At 38.4% G+C, this 24,073-nt stretch overlaps 1 protein-coding gene across 29 annotated transcripts; it reads right to left on the minus strand.

The window, feature by feature from the left end:
* Positions 1-1,897: 1,897 nt before the first annotated feature.
* On the minus strand, positions 1,898-23,566 carry LOC103708479 (uncharacterized). 29 transcript variants are annotated; one of them, XR_015967420.1, is made up of 20 exons: positions 23,039-23,527; positions 22,296-22,370; positions 21,878-22,208; positions 16,919-17,010; positions 14,324-14,488; positions 13,829-14,222; positions 11,465-11,583; positions 11,252-11,324; positions 10,936-11,150; positions 10,773-10,817; positions 10,538-10,631; positions 8,226-8,417; positions 7,494-7,600; positions 7,233-7,323; positions 4,904-5,035; positions 4,453-4,786; positions 3,838-4,008; positions 2,886-2,945; positions 2,651-2,793; positions 1,898-2,229 (listed from the first exon to the last, which is right to left on the minus strand). XR_015967420.1 is itself a non-coding variant. In XM_088701390.1 (20 exons), the coding sequence occupies exons 1-19, from the start codon at positions 23,128-23,130 to the stop codon at positions 2,659-2,661; spliced, it is 2,709 nt and encodes a 902-aa protein (XP_088557516.1). In that variant the 5' UTR covers positions 23,131-23,566; the 3' UTR covers positions 1,898-2,229; positions 2,651-2,658. The 29 variants fall into 29 exon arrangements, 26 of the variants coding, with proteins under 26 accessions (XP_088557516.1, XP_088557517.1, XP_088557515.1 ...); XM_088701390.1 differs by having other exon boundaries at positions 4,661-4,786; positions 23,039-23,566; XM_088701391.1 differs by having other exon boundaries at positions 2,645-2,793; positions 4,661-4,786; positions 23,039-23,530.
* Positions 23,567-24,073: the final 507 nt, after the last annotated feature.

The following is a 24,073-nucleotide window of genomic DNA, read 5'->3' on the forward strand; positions in this document are numbered from 1 at the left end:
CCATCTACCTTGTGATTTTATCTAGTCTGTTGCGTCCTTTTGATCGTGCGATATTGTGATTAGATTTGAACTATGAAATATCTTCCAATATCAAACATCATATAATCCAACTAAAAAGGTAATTAAGGGTTCTTTTGAATTTTGGAATACATGGTCCATAGAATAAATGCTTCATAACTAAATTCTAAGACAATGAAAGGCTATCTGAAAATGAAGCCACATGGAGCTCAAGTTGCAAGTGCAGACTAAGTTGCTTGTTTGAATACCTGCAACTCAAATTGCACAGTAAATTGCCTTGTTTGTTCGGTTGCAGCTCAGGGCTACCATGCCACATGTTGACTTGTGGTTAAAATAATCACAAGACGAGTTATAGCCGCTGGAGTAGGTGTCCCAATTATTAAAAAAGAAAATCTTCTCTTCCTCTTTCCTTTCTACTGTCCTTCCACCACTTTCGAGTACCTCCTCACTGCCCCCTCTCGACGCCACCATCGGCCCCAACCAACTACGGGAGGCTCAGGACTCGAGAGTCGTGAAAGGACGGTGAAATGGAAAGAAGAATATGAATTGTGATTTTTGTTGCCTAGCTTCAATTCCTATTCCATTCCAATTCTTCTCGATTCCTACAAACCAAACGTAGGATTACTTCCTTGCTATCCTACTGTCTTCCTCAATCTGTGTCATATCTGAATGGAAAGTTTCATGCTACTTATGCCAATCTTATGTGCTTAATCTTACATGCTTACAACTAATCAATCTCTTATGGTTTTACATGCTCCTAATAAATTTCAAAGTCAGATCACTCATCCTCTCCATTACCATCAATCTAATGACGGGAAAAATTAAGGCAGAAGGTTAAAAAAATCATTATTTTCAGCCTTGTTGGGCAAACAGAAACATGAAATGCAATACATAAAATATATTTAGTTATTCGATTTCTATTTCTTATTTTTTAAATAATTTCAACTATTTTTGAAAGACGAGGAAGTAAAAATCTCACTCATTTTTTTTAAAAAAATATAGCTTTTCACCTATCTTTCATTCCCTCCGCCCAACCTTCCAATCTTAGCACCGCCCTTTCCCCTCAAGACCTCCACCACCACTCTCCTCGCCGATGCCCGCCTCTCCGATGGCTTCTTCCATTGCCTTGCTCCCATTCTCCTTAAGCCCACCACCTTTGCCTTCCATCCATCTGTTTGTTCTTGGAATCCATCTTCTGTAGTCATCTATCCAATCTTTCGTTCTTGATGTCCATTCATTCATTCTTGATATCTGTTTTCAATCATCCCCCATTCATTCATTCTCTCGAGAGCAATAGTGTCCATCCATTCTCAACATTAGTCATTCTAATTGAGGACGCTCCCAATCAAGCAACTCACATTGCATTGTCCCTGATTGCCCCCTCCCTCACTCCCTACTCTCTCGATGCTAGCTCGATTCCATGCTTCCAACTTCCACCATAGTCTTCGGCCTTTGTTATTAAAAAGAAAAGAGAAAACCAAACATATTTTGTATTAAAAAAAATCAAAAAAAACAAATTTTCTATTTCTATTTTTTTTAAAAAAAATAGAAATAATACCAAACACAGCCTTAGCAATACACATCACGATGTTCAATTCTATGGAACAGAGATAACCCGATTGTCTCATGGAATGGACAATCATGTCCTGAATCCCAGAAGCATACCCAGACATACCGATTGGAATGCTGGGATAATAGTTGGACAATCATATCCTGAATCCCAGGAGGGTACCCGTCCCGATGTCTCGCTGGACATCCCGCTCGGACTTCAGTCTTTGAATTACAAATTACCAAGTATTACACTTCTCTTAGTGCTTACATTTACTACTTGCGCTCAACTAGCTAGCTGCTAGCTACTCATATAAAGTGCACCAGAAAATGGAAAGCAAAACTGCAACATATCCAATTCAATCTATATACAAGTTCTAAGATCATTTGTATGAAAATACTTGTTACAACTTGGAATGCCCAGTCTGATTACAGCATTGGATACCAGCCATAGAATTTGTAACCGACTGCAGACGACCTGTTCATTTTAGCATATGGTAAAAAAACTCAAGGCCGCAGTCAATGAATCAAGCGGATAATAGAAAATAAGCTACTCTTTGATTCACACGAAGCCTAGTTCGTAAGTATCTTTCACGCAGATCTGCAGACACTTATGTGCTACTTTAGCATGCCAGTGTACTGAATGAACTTCACAGCAATCATCTGGAAACAAATAAACATATAATTAACAAGAATTGGGTATGTTTGAAAACACATGAAGTGGGATGTTTGTGATGCACACCAGATGAAATATTAACACAGTTAAAACTTCCATCTTAGTTAAAAAAAATATATTTATTGATTGCGTAACTTGGTAACTGCCCTCCAGATTTAGGAAGACGCACTTCTTTTGCTTCTCTCCCTTAGGGTAAGTGAGGTGTATACATTAAAAGATGGGAATGGTTATTGAAGTAGGGAGAGCAGTGAGGTGCAGTAGGCCTTCTGCTTGTAGACAGAAGCACAGGCCCGTAGCTTCATGGACAGGCAGTTCAAAAGTAGTTTGCATTATAGTAGTAGAGATAAGGATAGTTTAGAAAAGTAGAGGCCATCAATGGGTCAAAGGTAAAGAGAGATTCACACTGACAGGTGCAGCTACTCTGCATTGCTGCTGGTCAAGCTACCTCCCTCAGTCATCTCATCAGAGTTCATCTCAGTACTTTCCATTTCCTTCACTTTCTCAAGCTGTCTCAAGAGATCTAACCTATCTGGTGCATACGTGGATGGAATCTGCCATAGGAAAAGAGCATCATTTCACAAATCAGCCAAGCGTAAAGCGCAAACCTTTGGAGGTGGTAGCGTAGTTCATAACAGGAACATACCAGAGCAGGTACATATCTTTGAATGAAAGCAAGCATAGCTGCATGCCCAACTGCGGTAACCTAAACATCAGGAGGAAAAGATGGTAAGCGAACATTTTTATTTTTTGACAGTAAAGGCAGAGCCTACACTGGCTAGAAATGATATTATAATATTATATATTATAATAGTATATTAATATTATATATTATAATATTATATATTATATTATATAATAATGATACAATGTAATATATATTATATTATATTATATTATATTATTATAGGGTTAGGGGTATTTTAGCAATAAAATAAAAAGATCATTTTACTGGCTGATGGGAAAATGACTTGCCACCTCCTAGGTGGGAAGATTTTTCTCCCATTTCATGGGTAAATGCTACCCATGAGCAAATAACTTACTCACCTCGAGAAACATGAGAACATGAGTAAGTTGGTCAATGAAAAAGTTGACCAACTTTTTCGTGACATTACCTCCAAAGAATGGGCCATAAAGATTATGCTTGAAGTAACGCGCAAGTTAGAGAAACATGGAATGCCTGGAATCTTCAATAAATTTTAGTTTTGGAACACCTTAGAATAATTCTCTAGCAACAAAAACTATCAGAAGCAAGGCTTGCTATATTGGTGTGTACCGCCCCGTACCGAGCATATCGTACCATATGGATACTAAATCGAGACTTGGTACAAAAGGCGTATCAAGTCTTTGGATGCCTAACCAACCTCTATAATGGGCATATCGATACAATACCAGCATGATACTGATACGGGTCTGGTACCGAGATTGCAAACCTTGGTTAGAAGTGTTAGTGATCACACCAATAATCTTTTAACAGCAAAGTATTGGTCTCCAAATAGTATGTACTATGTACATGCTTGTACAAAAACTAGAGAATGTATTAGCATGTTAATGGACAAACATAGCTAGAGAAGAATAAATTATGAAGTCAGACTTACGGGAAGAAGCATGAGAAATCCAATTGGAACAACAGATGCCAAGTCTGTTAAAGTTCTACGGAGAGCTTTCTTCTCCTTTTCTGCGAGTTCATCTCCAGTGAGTGCTCTTTTTAGCAAAATCGTAGCAGCTGCAACATCTATGGCTAACAGCTGAGTTCCTTGCCACACATCCTGAATACAGAAAACATAACAAAGAATGCAACATTTCGTCAATCCAAAGTAAAAAGTACTTTTTTTATAAAAAATGAGTAGAAATTGAAATACATAAAATGGCAAAAAATAACGCACATAAAATAATGAGGTTCAATTCATGCAATTTAGAGGCTCAGTGCTGACAACTTATTCAATATGTAGAAGTTACATGACAATAGCAAATTGGTGACACCAGATATTGATTACAATTAAAGATTGGAAAAAACTCAATTCACTAACATGCTCTTATGAAGATAAATTCTTCTTTACCCTATTTGGCATTGACATTAAATTACCACCACATGCTATAGGTGTGCGGCCATGGTTAAGAGATGCGAGTTCAAGATGATAGCTCAGTGCAAGTTGCGTATATATTTGTCAATTGTTTGTAAGTCAAATCAATTATCATAGGCAAGAGCTTACATCTCAGTATCAGGCCCGGTACCCGTGAACTATTATCATGGCACGATATGGTATTGATACATGGCATAATAATGGAGTTGGCACAACACTTATACCATATGTTGGAACAAGGGCATAACAATCCCCAAACTGTACCAATACTATACTGGGCTGGTACAGTTTGCCCATACCATCTGGTACAGCTCGATACTTAAAAATAGAGTTCTACCGTGGTAGTTTCCTTGATCTTCTCCATTGATTTGGCAATGACATTATCTTTCTTTTGTGCCTTGACTAACATATTGTTTGCTACCGCAGGTGCATGCTTGTCCTTGTCATCTATAAGATCAGCCTCCTGAGAGAATATGCAGAAATATGATTCAGTAGAGGAAATCCCAAGGTCAAGAGAAAAGACAGTTTGATGAGATAATTCTAAATGAAAAAGTACGTTAAATGGACTTGCCAGAGATACCTCCTCATTCTGGCTGTCATTTGTACTTCTTTGAACTCTCTTTTCAAGCTCAATCAACTCATTCCTCAAAAGTTCAAAGCGGTGAATCTCATTTAATTCTAGGCCTTGATTACCCACTCCAGCAATAGCAACCTGCACAGAACTTGTTCTTATGAAGAAGAGACATATATTTCAAGAACCCAAGTTTGGACCTACAAGGGATTAAATGATTTTATGGCATCCCTACATGGATCATTTAAACCACATATAAAGCTTTTACACATTTTCAGCTAATTCATAGAGTAGAAACACAACAACTTTAAAATGAAAACAACACATCTTATAGAAATATATTTTTGAATAAAGAAAGCAGGAAAAAAGTTTGCTGATATGGTGGTTCTCCCAATTTACATAATTACGCTCAAACAAAGTACAAAGTACAAACAAATTTAGATTTTAGACAATGATAATGTAGCAACTATTACCCTACCTAAACAATTCTAGAAATTTAGAGCGTAACATTATTGAAGTTTACTTTTACAATAATATTGTGCAAGCTGATCTTTAAACTTTTGGCCGTAGGATTTCTACAGCACCTTATAATTTTTCTCCTTTAAGTAGTATCACAACAGCTAAGTACACCTCATTCAAGAGATACTAAGTCGAGGTCCTACTATTGAGCAACTTAAAAATAGAAAAAAGGAATGCAAGCAAGGATTGCCGAACTGACTTGAACAAGATGATTCGACCTGTACAAAACTGAACCGACACTAAATTGAGATAGTTTGGCAAAGCAAGTCGGTCTGGGTTATAAAACTCCCCCCCCCCCCCCCCCCCCCCGACAGGCTCTCTCCATTGCTCGCTTGCTGCCCTAACTCGTTCGCTCGTACTCTCTCTCTCTCCCCCCTCTTCAACACTGATTGATGCCATTTGAGGGTTCCAGCTACTGACGATGAGGTAAGCCCCCCATTCTCTCCCCCACCCTTCCATAAGCCCTCCCTCCGTCTTTTCTTCCTTCAGCTTCTTCCTCTCCCCTTCTCTATAAGCCCCCTCTCCCTCTCTTCTTCCCCCAGCTTCTTCCTCTCCCCTTCTCTATAAGCCCCCTTCTCTCTCTCTCCCCCTCCCTCCCTCTCTCTTCCTCTCCATTTGTCCCTCACTCTTCTTCTTCCTCTCCCTGGTTCATACACGTTAGATCAATACAGTATGTACCAGTATCGTACCAAACATGTCGCTGGCTAATACAATCTCTGCTACCGGTTCAGTGAACCTTAAATGCCAATTAACCAGATATACTAGACCAGGTTTCCAAAAACTATACTAGTTTTAGTCTGATTAGACCTACAAAAACCATGAAGCAATAATTAGAAACAAGCTGAAGTAATTTTATGGGCAAATTTTGCATATCTTTCCAGCCTGGTATGTTGTCATCCCCCTCAACTTCCACTAATATAAAAATTCTAAAACTTAATTAGCATCAGTTTATTTCTTTGAGGACTCAAAAAATATTAAAATTTCTTAAAATGTGAGGTTGCCCTAGAAACAAATAAATGTTAATATCAAAGTACAATAATGAGTTTTGATTAAAGCAACTTTGATAGATAAGAAACTGATCTTGATGACTTCACTTGATGACACGAGTCTCATGCAACAAACAAATATATCTATTTCAGCTTTCAAGAATATAAGAGGCCCCATGTATCGATCTATGGTTCTAAATATGAGGGACTGTCTTCATGAATCCTTGAATTTATTGTTGATCGCCTAGTTTTATAAATTAAAACATTAAAAGTTCTAGTGATCATCTCAAATGACCATTTTAGAAAATCAAAATAATAAAAAAGACATGGATAACTCAGCAATCCTCTACAATTTTATGCAACAATGAAGCCACTAGCCATATTGTTGACACTAACTTTTCATAAGGATACAAATTTTATTGAGGTTGACTGTCATTTCATACATGAAAAAGTTAAAGAAACTTGTCAAACAATGAGTCAAGTAGGTGGGTGATTGTCAAAGTTCACAACCACGCCCGGATGCTTTCTAGTTTAAAGCCTGAGAGTAGTACTGGGAATTGATTTTTGTTGCAATCTGATCATATACATCAGTTAGTTTATGATGTACCTAGGCTCAGTAGGAGCTACGATAGAATAATACCTCATAGGCCACAAATACAAAGATCTTAATTACAATATCCATCAGTGCATGAGTTACAAGTCATTTATTTTTTCACATGACATTCAGTCATATGATAATCCACACTTATCCATTAATATTAAATTGATACTTGAACAAAAATATTTCAACATAGAAAGCAACAACAAAAAATATAAATTAAGAAGTTCCATACATTTTGATCCTTCATTGACAGTCCAGGCTCATTTTTCCGGGTGGAATTCCGTACCAGCAAACTCCAAAAACCACGAGGTTTACGAACCACCCTGACAAAAGAACTTGGAGTCAAAGACAAACAACAAAAGTAGGACTATATATTGCAATCCACTGCATGGGATTCAATTCTTTCTACAATATTTATATACGGATCAGGCCTGTAGTGTCTAGTGTTAGAAAAACATTAAAATCAGCAATATGTCCACATTAAGGAACTCACTTTTCTACAGTGTTCTGAACCTTTTCACTCGTATTAGAAGCTTTTCCCGTCTTCTTAATCAGTTCCTGCTCACTGGCAGAAGACAGTGACTGTTCATCAGCATCACCCTAGTTCAACAATAAGGACTTGTTAGGAGGCATAATATGCAGCAAATCAACAATTTTGCTTCTAATAAAATAAGAAGGTGGATACAAGAACCAAGCATGGCGTGCAACTTGAATTATATAAAAAAAAAAATGAAATGCAAAAGAGTGATGCTTCATGCACCCAAGAAAGGAAGACAACTCATATGTAGAGATATGTGCTGTCACTGGTCTAACTATATTCGTTTGGTACCCAAAGCAAGAATCTTCACGCATCATTTTATAGTCCTGAAATCTTTTGCAGTAAATCATTCAGAGTAGAAAGTCATAAGTGATATATATACACAGAAAGATTGATTAAAGCTGCCTCGCTCTGCTAATTTAGAAAGTGTTTTCTGCTGTCAAGAACACAGACGCACATGCAATGCTATAGTAAGGGTTTTTATTTTGTGAAGGATGCACATCCGCAGAATTTTAGAACACTATGAATTGAGTCAAGCTGCCAGTAATATGATTAACAAATGCAAATAGCTCAGCAACTCTACACATAAATCACCCAAATCGAAAGGCTTCACAGTCAATTTCTAAGTGGACACTTCAAATATAAGCTGTTTACCTGTACATTAATATGAATCCATTAAGAAGATACCTGTTCTAGTGAGGCTGCCTTTGCTCTGAAAGATGCTTCAAGAAATTCAGCCTCTTTCTTAAGCTTTCTTATTCTCTCGAGGTCAGAACAGGCAGCCTTTAAATGTTCTGTTCCAGGGTTTGCATTGGAAAGATGTAACTCTTGAAGTAAGTCCTCTAATCTATTCAAAGCTTCCTCAACACTTTCAAGTGCCTGCAACCAGGAATCAACTGGATTTTGGACCCCAAAGTACATAACAAGTTCGAATCAATCAATATGCAGTCACAAGTAACTTATAATAGTCAGAAATAATTATCTTACACAACCTGAAAGAAACAATGAAGTTTTATAAAAAATAAATAAATAAATAAAGCATACTTGTGACTTGTCGATCTATTCAGTAGTAGTAGCAAGTAGCAGCAATATAGTGTAAAGTAATGTTTCCCATTATTTAAGAAAGTGCAAATTTCCAAAATGATATAGAGTGTAATTACATGATTGAAGAAACTAATGTGATCATCTCTATAACCACCAGGCAGGTCTCATGAAGGTTCTTTAGCATTCATTCCTAATTGGAGCAACATCCTGTGCCATTGCATGCCCCTGCCAACTCTTTCTCATGGATTGAGACTCCGTTTTACATCTGGAAGTCAGCAACTTGCTAAGGCCCATACCAACAGCCAAGGGTTTCAAGTACTGGCACACGTACCTGTACTGGTAACTTGCTGGTAGGCACAGATCAGTATGGTATGGTATCAAACTAACAAACAGCATGCCAATTGCAGTATTGCCGAAATCCTCCAAATCTTCATAACATTTCTCACACCTCATCAATATCATCCTTGCATTCCTCTTCAAGGTCCAGCACAGTTAACAATGCATCCATCAAAACTAACTTAACTGCTTTTAAATTGCTTTATCTTCTAACACTTTTCCACTTCAAACCTTCTTTCAAGGTGCTTGTCACAAACTCCAGTGTTGTCATCTCATGGCCCCTCATAACAACGTCGGCAGAAGCTGCACGGAACAACATCGGCGAAACTGACCCGAACTGGCAGGTTCCGCCCATTTCAAACCATACCGGTGGCTCACCGGTATGGTTCCGACTCAAAAAAGGGATGCGTTCCCGGAGCCGAAGGAGAAGAAAGTAGAGAGCAAGCAGGGAAAGAAAGGAGAGGGAGAGGACGCCGGCGGAGGGCCGGTGCCAGAGAAGAAGGGCCGCTTAAGCGGCCGACCCCTAGGAGAGAAAAAGAGAGAGAGAGAGAGATAGTGGGGGAGGGAGGGAGGGATACCGGCAGAGCTCAGCGGAGCTTGCAAGGGGGCCGGCGCCAAAGAAGAAGGCCGCTTAAGCAGTCAACCCTTGTTTTGAACGAAATAGGGGGTTGGCCGCTTAAGCAGCCTTCTTCCCCGACGCCAGCCCCCTCGCGGCCTCTGTCGGGCTCCGCCGGCCCTCCTTCGGCATCCTCTCCCTCCCTCCTCCGCTCTCTCTCTCTTTTCCTCTCTCGTTTTGCCTCTTCCTCATCTGTTCGCTGTGTCGGCACGCCGCGGGCCCATACCGAGCCATTCCGTCGGACAACCGGTACGGGATCCGCTATCGATTCCTCCGACCTTAGCATGTAACGCCATGGGGGCGTACCGACCCGTGCCACTGAGCAACCGATTCGGACACCGGTTCCGACATAGTAGTCCTTGCTTCTCAGGGCCTTCCCATCACTTAAAAAGGAGGGAGAAGGGAAATTGGTTCGAACCAATGTGAATCGGGCAGCTTGATTTGGAGTGATTCGAGAGTGGGTTCCAATTTTCACATCCGAACCGACCCAGTCTGGTCTGGAGAGATTTGAGGGTGGATTTCGATTTTCACATCCGAACCGACCCAGTTCTGCACTAGTTCGGCTCGGTACAACCAAAACCAGACGATTCAGGCCAGTTCGGTGGACCAGGCCCAGGACATTGCAAACACTACCAAAAGTATTGAGTCTTATCCAAACTATGCAAGTCTGGCTATGTGGATCTTATTTGCCCAACATTGCAATTTAGAATTACACCTTCCATCAATGCAATATATCAATCATTTCTAGCAAACAATTAAGTAACTTTTTTTGAACGGCCAGCTATTTCACCATCTTCATCAATACTCAAACTGGAATCAAACATGTTCCCCCCCCCACCAACTTGAATAATCACATTAGAATCCAGGTACATACTACAGAAAATTTAGCAAGTATATCCACTTGAAAGATCATATGTAGTTCAGTGAATAAATTTGATAAAAAAAATCACTTAAAATAATGTTATTTCAAAAGTTTTTCTCAAATCAAAAAAATAATGGATACCTTATCAAAAGAATCTAACTCTGGCTCCACCAGAGAGTTTGTTTCAGATGCACATGAACTTTGATGCTCCGCAATCTCCTTTTCCTTTTTATCTCTGCAGCTCATTTGACATGGTAACATCACATTTGCTAAGCATCATTAACAGCAAAGACAACAGAAATGTACTTTTAATGCATTTCCATCTTATAGAATGAGATAAAGAAAGATAGTTCTCGGTTGGCCTTGTAGAACTTACTTGACGACGCCAAGCTCTTTGATACATTCATTCAGCATGGAGTGTCTAAAACAAACAACAGATATATAACTGACGTGTTATCCATATTTACCAATAATAATGCTTGTATTGGAAACAGAAAAAGGGAATGACAAATTGATCATTTAGGACCATATTCACGTACCCTCTAGAAAGGAATCTTGCTGCTTTTATGTTTGATGGATTCTCAAGCCATTTACTGTACTTAATAAAACTTGTCATCCAGTAAGAACACACATTTAATGATCGGGTAATAGCTTCCTCTCTAGGACTTCCCTCTCTTTTACCCATATTAACAAGCATTCCATTAGATAAACTTCTTTGATAGAAGGGAAGCCACTCCAACTCTTCACAGACTACCTATGGAGTCCAAGAAAGCATATTACATGTTTGAATAATATGATTTTAAAAAAAAATAATTAATTAATCTGCTTGATGACGATGCTTATTTGCATGCAGACCTCCACATACAGCTGATAAGAACTAATGGATGATAGTTGTGGATAATAAAGCACACTGCCCCCAATAAGATACCTGAAATAACAAAATTCAATTGAATAAAAGTACTGCAACATATGAAGAATCATCTCCTTATCAGTTAGAACATTTGGTATAGATTACAGAAATTCATAGGTTTGAGATTGGAAGGAAATTCACATTGCATGGGCACACACCTTATCACACTTTCAATCGGGTCATCCATGATTGTGAAACCATTTGAAAATAAAAAGGATTGCGTGCTTCTGCCTAAGGCAATAAAAAATCCAAAGATTGCCAAATCCTTTTCCAAAACCTGTAGCAATGCACAAAAAGATCTACATCAATATGCACAAAATACTAGGACATGCACATCAAGAAAAAGAGCTTAAAAAGCATGCAGAGCAATAAATTAACTTGTTTAATAGTATATGAAATGGATTACAACAAGTCCAGCATGTGTTAAGAGAACCATCTTACAAAACGTTGTGTAATATAAAAACATTAAAACTTATATATTCAAGAAAAATAGCTAATGACCACCAATTTTAGTTCGTTTAGTAAATTATCGCATCAGCATATTTAAAGTATTTGCTGACAAAATCAAATGAATAAGAAATCAATGCAGATCAAAGATGGCAGCATCAAAAGCAGAAAAGTGAACATAAAAAAAAAGATAGTGCTTCCGCAATAAATCAGCACATTGAAAAATAATGTGATCAAAGGAAGGATGAGGTAGAAATGATACAAATATTTTGTACGTTAAAGAAATACTTAAATCATATGGTGAAACCATGCTTCACCATACCGGATCGTACCATCTTGTACCAGGAATACCATACCATACCAGTCATGGTTCATCGTAATGGCACAAACCAAGCAGTACGTGTCTACGTACCATACCCATTCAAATCGGTACACAGTATGAGAGGCATACTGACACTCGCTACACCAAAAATATCCTGCACCGTACTGACACAGTGCTAGTGCTAGCGCTAGTGTTTACCAACTTCACTTAAAAATCGCAAAATAAAAAAAGAGTTGGACCCTTGTTTCGAACGAAACAGCGGACCTGCCCTGTTTCCCAGCCACGGAGCCGCATAGCCCGGAGGAGCATCCTCCGGGCGGCTCGCTAACCTCTGCCGGCCGGCCTACACATCCCTCTCCCTTCCTTCCTCTCCCTCTCCTTCCCTCCCTGCTCGCTCTCTCTTTCCTTCTCCTTCTCCCCCTCCGGCAACGGATTTCATTTCCATTACCGGAACCGTGCCGGACAGCTGCCGGGATGGCCGGAACCATCCGGTTCGGGACGGTTCCACCCAAGGTCCACCGTACCGGTACCGGTCGGCGTACCGGTGGCGGCCTAGACCGGTACGAAACCAGTCCGTACAGGTCCCGAACCGGTCCGTACCGGTGGCATACCGGTTCCGTACCGGTCCGAACCGGTCCCGTACCGGTTCCGTACCGGTTCTTCAACAATAAACTACCGGTACCGGATTCCACGCTGATTCGGTACCGGTCCCAGGCCGGACCGGTACGGCAGACCATGGTTCCACCAACCTTGGTATTGATGCATACAATAATTTTTTTTTTTACACTAACTTGGTACATACAATCATTACCGGTATCGTATTGATACTGTTTCATGGAAAAATGATATAGAGTTTGATATTGATATTTAAAACCTTGCTCCCCGAGCAGTCTCTTTTGTTTTTTCTTAATTTTCGGAGGGCAGTAACCGGCCTAGAGTTTGGTGGTGCCGTATGGGGCGTGCAACGGCTGTCATTGCTAGTAGGACTGCCAATTGTGGAAAGAATTACTGCAGAAACTATTGCTGACAGTAGTAATTGGTGTTGCTACTGGTGCCACTAGTAAAGGTGGCTAAACCTGCTAGTGCTGCTGGTAGAGCAATTTCCATCTACAAAGTGCTGATACCAAACAACCCAATATCTTTTTATGTTGGAACTTCATCTCCAAATACAAAGTTTAAAAAAAAGGAAAAAAGAGAAAAAAAATATAATAAATGGATATAAAAAGTTGATTGTTTGTATCATATATGAGCATGAATGAGGTTGATACTTGATACAAGGATAATATATACAAGTTCTATTTATCACTTAATCTTATATTATATACTTCTTTGGGTTATTTTCAGATTTGCAGGCCGTTTGAATCCTAGGCATCTACTTAGCACCTACACACTAGGCAACCCCCTGGCTGCGCGTCTTGCATCTAGCATCTTCTAAAACAATGAACAATCTAAAATAGTTTTTCAATCACAAAAATGCCCTTAATTCTATAGTATTCGATTAGTGATCACAGAATGGAAGTTTCAATTCATACTAGAGAAATGGTGGTGAAAGACTGCAATTCATTATAAGAATGAATTAATTCAAATGATCAAAGATATGGCTAGAACTAAGAAATCCAATCAAGAACCATGAAAAACAACTTGGAATGCAAGTATTAGTACAGAATCTATTTGTGCATGCATTATACATCAGAAAAGAAGGTAAGTGCTGTGCAACACATTCTACATTGTGAGGGGTCTTACAGTTGCTAACCTCAATACTTTCACACGTGGTCAGTCTTGACCATATTCTTTCCCGGTCTATGGCCCATTGTAACTGTTTTTGTACAAGATCAACCCAAAATGCTATCTCTTCAACTGCCTGATCATTTTTAAATTTGCCGACAGCAGCTCGAGGACCAAAATGAAAAAGAAATTCTCGGTGTAGACCAATATCTTTAATAGAATAATATGCTTTCTTTAGTGGGAGAAAATCAAGAAGCATGTCCATCAATCTACCGGTAATATCTGGCACTGTTGAGAAGAACTGTGAACAAGAAACCTTTGCTGATCCAAGCTTTGTGATAGCAGCTACACAGCTCAGAGCAAGCATAATTAGTGATAGGTCGTTCGTGGTGTCTGAACCTGATGATTCCCGTTTCCAGTATCTGAAGGTAAGAAATGGGTTATATTTGTTAACTTCAGCAGTTTAATGGCCATAAATTTAACTTAAAGTAAACTGTGTAAATGAAAAAAAACATGGACGTACGATGTTATCGCAGCATTGAAGTGGAGGTCCCTTTCGAAAACATTTACAAATGTGGTGACAACCATTGGATGTTGATGGGACCAAAACCATTCATTAGCTACAGATAACTTGCTAGATAATTCATCTCGGATTATGCTCTCTAATGGAGAACACAGACGCAACAAACTGCATTTAAGCACAGAGATTATCGAACTATATCAGTGAGGGCAAGAAATTAACAAAAAAGGAACCAAAGGTAAGAAATTGAGCAAGAAACTTACTAAGACCAATTATGAGCAGCTTAATTTTTGTAATATAGTGTCATTTCTTTCTTTTGATCATGGTTTAACATCATACTACGACCCAACGAAGGGCATTCAAGTTTGCAGAACAGTAAAATAGATGTTATGGACATAGTTTTTCTCCACATTGCCACAGCCAAATGACTATGCATTTGCTAAATGGGAACCCAACCAACTTTGCAAGTTATAACAGCCATATAAAAATTCAGGATATGCAGATACTTCAATGCAAGATTTATCAAGCCATCCAATATCCCTAAGTTATACCAAGAAAATATGGGAGAAGAGGACATGATTGCATAAAGAATATTTATAAGATAAAATAAATAAGAATGCAACATCAGAATATTTAAAGCAAGGATTAAAGTATCCTACACTATTCTTTAACCTCGAAAGATTTTAATTTGGCTGAACATAGCATCAGAAGTTGTCGCATTTTTCTTGATAGAAATCTTTCTTCCCCTGTCCATGTGCATCCTTTGTATTCCTCTTCTCATTTATTTACTATTACCAACAACAGCCTTTTAGTTTATTATAAGAAACAAATTATATTTCTATTCTCACATATCTTTCCTTTGAGAATCTCTTCCCTGTGGGCGGCCTGTATACCACCCTCATAACTGGCCTCATTGGCAATAAACACACCAGAAGGTTCAAAATCAATTTTCTCTGTTTAAAGGAGACAGATGAGAATTATGCACCAAGCAAAAAGTGGTTGCATGATTATCATTTATATGAAAAAAAATCACTAATCATGTAGTATCGAAGCCATCTAAATTCTAGTCACATATGGTGCCAATGCTGGTCAAGGGACAAGGCAATAGAAATGCTCAATCAGAATCTGTCAGCAGTCAACATGCATCAACAAAGAATGACATGCAATACAGTAAAAGATAACAATATTGGAATGCAAAGAATATAATAGGAACCTCATCTTGCATATAACCAACATTTTACTTCTTTGTTTGAGAAAGTTGATATGTTTTGAAGTTTAAACATTAAAAACTTACCACTAAAAATACATAGCATCAAAACGAACTAGCACTGTATAAGATCAACAAAACAATAAGAAGTGTTAAAAGGAAAAAATAATAAGTTATAATTATCTGAAGATACTATTTACAATTTAATGGGGTGGTCAACATGCATTAATGATGAAAATAAGTGAAAAATGATATATAGAAAAAGAGCATAAAATCATTCATGCCTTTATGTGTTGCCCCATACACCAGAATACTGCACCAATATGTTGGGACAGCAGCTGCTAGCATGCATGGCAATCTGAGCTCCCAATACCGTACTAGTTATTCACCAATAAAACACAGGTATAGGAAGTTTCAGAAACAACAGCATAAAGCAGTCTCGTACGATACTGACATTTGGTACGCCTTGCTGACTCGTAATGTACCACGTACCAACACTGTAATAGGATGGTACCGGTACAAGATCCAGTACCAAGATGGCAAACCTTGGAGCATGTATTTTATATGACCTCAATGTCATGTCCATGTTATACAATATTAACCAAAAAGGAGAACTTGTTGGTGATCATATGTTTACATTTCAATACACAAAATTTTCATGCAAAGGTATTATGCGACACATGTGATCACCTATCAAAATCCTAATAAAGAACTGCGATAAAATAAATAGAATAGAAAGGAATTAACAATATCATTGTTAGTAACCAATTATTAGATCTACAAAATCTTTAGGTCATATATATCGATGACGATGTGAATCATCAAATTCAACACTACCAACAATTTCCAAAATAAGAGAGTTGGCAACCATCACAACCAAGGTTCGCCATCTACGTACCGGACTCCGTACTGATGCCACACTAGCACAGTGTCGGTACGGTACAAGGTTCGCCATACCGGTATCGAACTCCGTACCGGTGCCGCACTAGTATAGGCGTACCGAGTGTCGATACGGTACGGTATGCGGTACGTCATGCGTACCAACATTGGCGTACCGACATCGGTACCCATCGATACGGGTACGGTACGCCCGTTACCGACCGGTACAGCATACCATGGTACGGTACATAATTTTTTTAACGTACCAACACTCATTACGCCACTCATACCGGATACCGGTACCGAACCGGTATGATATGGTATGCCCCATACCGTCCGATTCGGACCGATACGGCGTACCTTGATCACAATGGGTTTAAAATACAAACCGCTAGTAATAATCAGCTACACAAATCTGCAATGAAGATTCATAATGAGATAGAGAGAGCGAGGAAAAGAAGGATTAAAAAGATTAAAAAAAAGTTAAATCAGAACTTAGAAGAGTTATTAACCTTCTTTCCACCAAAACATTAACATGTCTATCTCGTCCATCTCCCTGTGATGAAATCTCAATAGCTGCTTGCAATAAAGAATAGGCGGCAGCCTGCACAGAAATAGTTTGTGAAACTCCAGAATGGTATATGGAGAACGAATTATAGATGGTATAAAATGGCCAACTCCTATTAGTATAATGAATAGAATCTTAGTCAGGATTAATGACCATAGAAAATTTTCATTTCCCTCAAATAGAAAAGAACCATAGAAAAATTTCCATTTCCCTCAAATAGAAAAGCAAGTGTACGAAGTGAACATATTTCTAAATTCTTGCATCATTGCCATGCTGGGGATTGAGAAATAAAACCACTATCATGATTCTCCATATATGATCAACTGAAGCCATAGAATTGAAAGCATGTTACAGTAAAAAATATTCAAGGTAGCTCAGAATGGGCAAAAAAAAGACTTAACATTTTTTTTGCAGACATTCACAAGGAAGTCATTGTAAGAATTGATAACAGAAACCGACAGTCACTTCAGAGCAGAATATGCTCAAACACTTGAGAGGCTGAAGGGCAGGCACAGTTCATCCAAATTTAAGAAGATAACAAAAATTCCTTGAGATACAATAGAGATCCTTCAACTATTTGAGTACATAATACAGATTCAAAGCTCACCATCCAATCACACATAGCAGAGTCAGGCAGGAGAAAAAAACTACACTCAGAAGTCAGAAATCTTAGGTTCCAGGTTCATGCTACACCATGTGACATAGAAATTACAGCCATTATACCTTGCAACATGAGCACATGTCCTAAGCAGCCAAAGAAGATTGCTCACATCATTGTGCAGACATCTATTTCTAATTTCCCATTATTTCATTTTTGTTATTTTCTCTTAGAATTGGATATTTGATTCATTCTCACTCTCTGTTACAGCATAATTTCCTTAATCCATGACACAGTTCAAATGTAGGTTAAGGTATGTTAAAAGACAGAAATATTTTTGTATTTCCTCCAATGATATTCAACCTCTGAATCCCCACTTCTTTACTAACCAAAGACAATCATTACATATTACCATATTTTAACCAAGGTTCGCCGTCTCGGTACCGAAACCCATGCTGATACCACACTAGCACAGTGTCAGTACGATACAATTATTTTTGGCATACTGAATGTCGATATGCCATCCATACCGAATACCAGTACCGAACCGATATGGTACGGTATGCCCCATACTGTCCGATTTGGGCCAGTACGGCGTACCTTGATTATAACCAAATAATATTCTCTCTTTTTGCCTTTTTCCATACTTCCTTTTTCTATCATGCATACCAAGCATATTGTAATCTATGCTCGTAGAAAAATTACATTATCATATATTCTGTTGATATCTGCCGATTAGTCAGGAATAACAAAGTTGAGTACAGAATAATGAAGTCGTATTGACTTTTGTATGGAATTTAAGAAATCAAACTGATTGCAGCTAAACTTGTGGAAGAATAATTAGAAAACCATCAACAAATAGTATTTTTTCAGGATTTCTTCCATCATCCATTTTTTATTTTAATCTCAATACTTAGCAAGAATTCGCACCAAATAAGTATTTCTCCTTATTCAATCTATCTTGGTCCATTAAATCATGTTTGGTGCCATGTAGGCCACACCATACAGAAGCAACACTTATGATGATCTCTACCTTTCTCTCATGTCCTTGATATCGCATTAGGTTATGGCTAAGGGTGGCAAAATTTTGTCCGACCCATGTCTGATCCTAAAAAAAAAAAGGTCTGAAAAGGATGACCATTGTCTTAAATCAGGTTTGGACCAAAAAAAATGCCGAAACCTAAAACCAGGTTGGGTGTCGGTCCACAAATTTGGACAATCCAACTCCTTACTATAGGGCTTTAAAATCAGGTGAGAACCAAGTTGGATCTGGATCCACAAATTGGACAATTCAGATCCCTACCATATAGCACTTTAAAATGCATCCAGGTTGGCTCCATGTTGAAAAATTAAAACCATACAAAAATTATATATCTTCAGCATATATCAAGATTTCAAGTCTTGCATTATGGCTTCGTATCACTTACTACCTGATATAATATCTGCCACCAAGCGTTTGCTGAAACAACCCAAAATGGGTGGTTCGACCTATACCTGACCAAATCGACACCAAATCAGTACAGTTCAATGGGTCAGTTTGGCTTCTAACCCCCTCCCCTGCATTCAGCCGATTCTTCGAGAGAGCACTTGCCCACTCAAACGCTCGTCTTACTTGCTCGCTCGCTCTCCCCCCTCTTCGATGCTAACCAATGCTGAGGTAAGGCCCCCCCTCTCCATCTCCCTCCCCCTCCCTCCCCCTCTCCCTCTCCCTCTCCCTCTCCCTCCCTCACTCTCTTTCTCCCTCTTCCCTCTCTCTGTGAGCCCTCCCCCTCTCACTCTCTTCCCTTCCCTCTCTCTCTTCCTCTCTTTCCATAAGTCTCTCCCTCTCCCTCCCTTCTCTCTCTCTCTCTCTTCTTCCATCTCCTTCTCCTCTCCCCATCTCCCTCTCCTTGGTTCAATACGCTCCAACTCGATATGGTATGCATCAGAATCGTACTGAACCGACCCCAGTACCGGTCCGGTAGACCTAGCATACCATATAAGGTACTAGCCAATTTCAAAACCAAAAAAAGTGTCGAAACAACTTTAAACCTGGTAACGACCAATATGAAATCGATTCAGGGCCAGTTTGGGGAGTCTCGGTTCAATTCAAGTCAACTTGTCTAACCATCCGACCCAATAGGTCATCAACTACTATGGGCTAGTATGCTGGAAATTTGAAATCTTGTTATAGAGGGCTAACTAAATTAGAATCTTTCTACATGATATTTTACATAGGGAGAACTTTATATTTGTACATAGTGTTCACTGATTATGTTAAAATTTGGTCAAACAAGGTTATAGCCAAGTTGACCAAGTCAGAGCTAGGTTTGATTTCAAACATATAATGTTGTCTATTCTGAAATCTAGGTCAGAGAAAAAACTGTAAGCTCCTGTCTAATTCGTATTCCACCTAGACCTGGACTTTTCCCACCCTATTTGTGACTAGTACCATTATTAAGCATTTAAGCCAAATGTACTTAAATCTTATGTGCCCCTAAAGTTGCATATATGTAGCATTGACCTATTATGCTTACACCAAATTTGTTACACCATCATTAATACATGCAAATTTGACAGATTATTTTTGGATTAAAATTTCCCTTTTGTATCATTAGAAATTTGTAATAGAAACATTACATGGGCCATCGCTCCATTATCCACCCTAGGTTTGTTTCCTCTACAAATATCTCATAGTCTATCTCCTCATTAATTCATACAGTCAATTGTGGGAGGAGAAAAAGACATTCAAGGGGCCTCTATCTTCAAATCTCACAGCGCCCTTCAATTGTTTCCATAATTTTCCTACACTTTCTTTTATTCAAAATGGTTATAAACTCCATCGGCTTTGAAGCCTTCATCAGTCTTTCAAAGTTCATAATTGAACTATTCATACATAGCTTACACCAAATGTACTCATCGGTGCTACAGCTATATTGAGTGTAATATAGAGGGTTAAAGTCAAATCCATATCTCATTATTTTGAACAGTTAAATGGGGAAAAGAATATTCTTATGGCACCTCTATCACCAATCATGACGGCAACTTTCTTTCAATAAAGTTTTCCCACTACAACTATATAAATATATAGTTGCACTTCTATTCAAATGAATTTAAATATCAACCACCACATATGTTCCATTTGGAATTCCAAATTCAGCAATAACCATCCAGGGATATCACACAGCAATAGAACGGATCCTAGGAGTCTTTTAAACTACATGAAGGTACATAGAGAATTAAAGTCATTCCTTCATGTAGGCTCATCCGAAAGAGAAAGTGTCATTATGATCACTTTCTGATACTATTGACTAATATTTGTGGCACATTATCATATCTTTCTACCAAAGATTGTTTGAGCAAGGATCTAGACTCTGATAATAATACATGGAAACATTAAAAGTACTAAACTCATCATCAGGGAACATGGATCGATTTTTGGCATTTATATGCACGTACCTAGAATGTCATAAAGAAAGGTTTTAATCTCACTCAATTGTGGTCAATAAATCAAAACACAAATGATGAAAAAAATCATACCTTATCACTGTGCAAACTTTGCAAAAAAAAGATAGAGAGTATCTATCCTGTGTGCAATATAATTTGATTTGTTATCTTAATACAGAACACATAATTATGAGTAGACACAAAGTGGAGAATGTGGCTAAATAAAAACTATCAGAAAAAAAAGGACAGTAAATTGAGAAACCAAAAGGAACTAGCATGAGATAAATGGCATGCAGCAGTCCGAATCACGAAGTAGATGAACAATTACAGGCTGGCACCATGTTACCACTCTAAGATAGGTTTAAAATGCTTGATGCTTAGTTCCTATGACCTTTCTCTGATATTTAGTCCAGTATAGATGCAAGAAAGCATGTCCAAGAGTTCCAAATTTTACAGGGCACCTGTCACACATGCATGTCTGAAATCATAATGACAGAGCAAGAACTAACCAGATCAAAGAGATTGGTATCCTTATTCATCGATTTTGATAAAGTAATAGAGATGTACTAATGCCGGAATCAAGGGAATCACACACTGATATACATCTAATGGCAAAGTTAAAAATTGCACAAGTTTGCAGATGATATATTAAAGGACGAATAACCAAGAAGATGATTTTGGTGGCAAAATCTCAATTTATGATCATGTTACTTGGAATGAAGTAGCCAACCTACATTAAGAAGGCAATTCTCAGTAAATCAGCATCTGAACTGCCTTTTCTTCATGTTTATGTAGCATAATAGTATTATTAGTATATATGCAAAAATAAAGATCACAAAAATAAAGATTCTGAATAATGTTATAATTTATATTGCTGACCTGATAAGATAGTGTCTTAACCCATGCATTTTCGTCCAGACCAAGCCATGCTTTTGGGAACCAGGAGTCTTTTGTTAATGAGCTGCGTTCTTGAATGGCCAGCTCAATAGCCCTTGCTGAATCATGTATGGACTGAACAAGTCGACTGCTAAGATCTTCACCTTGTAAAGATTGATCCAATTTAACTCTCATTTCCTCAACGTCATTGCTAGAACTAGCTTGCGGGGTTCCATTTACTGTTACACCATCGTCAGTAGAAGCTAGTAGAGTAGTGTGTCTCATCCTCATGGCTTTATGAACGAGTGGCCTATGTTTTGTAAATTCCAGCCACCTACAATGAAGACTTTGCTTATCATAATCCAACAGCACCTGCCTCAAACAGCACTTTTTCTTGGAAAAACGACGACAGCATACATACTGGTTTAGTTCCACCATGCTGTTACAAATAAAATTAACATCTACAGCTTTATGTGGCACGTAAATAGTTGAAGTTCTGCAAACAAAAAGCTAATGAATAAGTAGCCAGATGAATTATGTACTATTTGATATGCATTATATCAGATAAAGAATACAATGTTAGGTGACGATGTGTGCCCATAGTTGTGTAGAAAACAAGAATATGATTAAAACTTTCACATTTGCATGTTCTTATTACACACAATGAAACCCTTCTTTAAGTACATTTTCAGAAAAGTATATTCCTCGACAAATTTCCAACATGTTGCTAGTTTCACTTTGATCTTGATTTCCTTTCATGCGGAATGTGAGAACACCTATGCATGGAAATCATCTAACCGTACTGGACTTTAACTAGCCATAGGTCACAAGATACCCCATTACAACAGCTCCTATCCTAAACCGTTACCTCCCATTATTACAGCAAATAATAGTGGGAAATAACACAATACGATCTTAAAAGATAGCGTATTAAATCATCGTTTGCGAAATAAGTTATTGCCTATTTAAACACTTTTTTTCAATCGGATGAGCAGTAAAAACATCAAAATAGAGAAATTTATTGAAAAAACCGTATAAAAATATTCAAAAAAACAAAAGAGAAAATTATCAAGAAATTGGCAATCCAACAGTAAAATTTATTTTAAAAAAAGAAAAAGGAACACGAAATGGAGGATTAGAAAAAGAAAACTAAAGAGGAATTACCTGGTGATCGACCCCGCAACCCTCCCCATCGCCGCGCCGCGAGGGAAACCGTGGGAGGACCGGGGCGCGAGGTGGTGAGACGCCGTTGCCATCGTCGTCGCTCAGTGAAGCCGCCGAGGAAGAGTAGGCAGCGAGGCCGCTCTCATCGCCGTACACTCGCTGATGTTATTTGTGAGTGGAGTGCGCGAAGTATCTAGGGAGGGGAAGAAGGCGATGGAGAAATCGAGATGAGGGATGAGGATTATATCGTCGGAAAAACTTGTGGTGACGAATCAACGAACGATTGAAGAGCAGGCAGCGAGGCCACGCTCATCGCCGTAAACTCGCTGATGTTATTTGTGAGTGGAGTGCGCGAAGTATCCGAGGGAGGGGAGGAAGGCGATGGAGAACTGGAGATGATGAGGGATGAGGTTTATATTTTTGGAAAATCTTGTGGCGACGAATCAACGAACGATTGAAAGGTGTCCCATGAGCCCACGCCAACCGCTCGCCGCGAGTCTGCTTTTCCGGCCGAATTTGTCCAACCTCAGTTTCCTCAAACCAGGGTCCAGGGCATTCATTCACGTGCATAGCACGTGACAATCAGGGGACTTCTACTATAATGTGCCTTTAAAGAGTAACAATTTTTTTTTGAATTGGATAATTAGAGTCCTGTGTCGATAATCCAAATCACTACTATCTTTAAAATGCTTGCACATTAAAAAGTCATGTGATTAGAACACATCTAGTTCATGCATCAACTAATAAAAAATATATATTATTTTATGTTATTTGAATTATCTAATTTTGATCATTTGATGCAAAAGTTAGGAATTTTCAAATCATCTGATTTTTTATATATAAGTAGTTTAGATATACTAGATTACATCTAATACCTTGGATTATCAAAATGGTACCTTCATCATCCAACTCAAAGAGGATTACTCTACAAGAGTTACACCAGGTATAACTTGAATCCGATCCATATCTAAAAATGGAAGCTCGGATTATATAGAATTCTCCATTCACCGTATAGTCATCTATAATAATAATGAA

The sequence above is a fragment of the Phoenix dactylifera genome, chromosome 7 (genome assembly GCF_051530095.1).
Source record: "Phoenix dactylifera cultivar Ajwa chromosome 7, Ajwa_hap1_PhDact_Kaust_v1.1, whole genome shotgun sequence".
In the NCBI taxonomy this organism is placed as follows: Eukaryota; Viridiplantae; Streptophyta; class Magnoliopsida; order Arecales; family Arecaceae; genus Phoenix; species Phoenix dactylifera.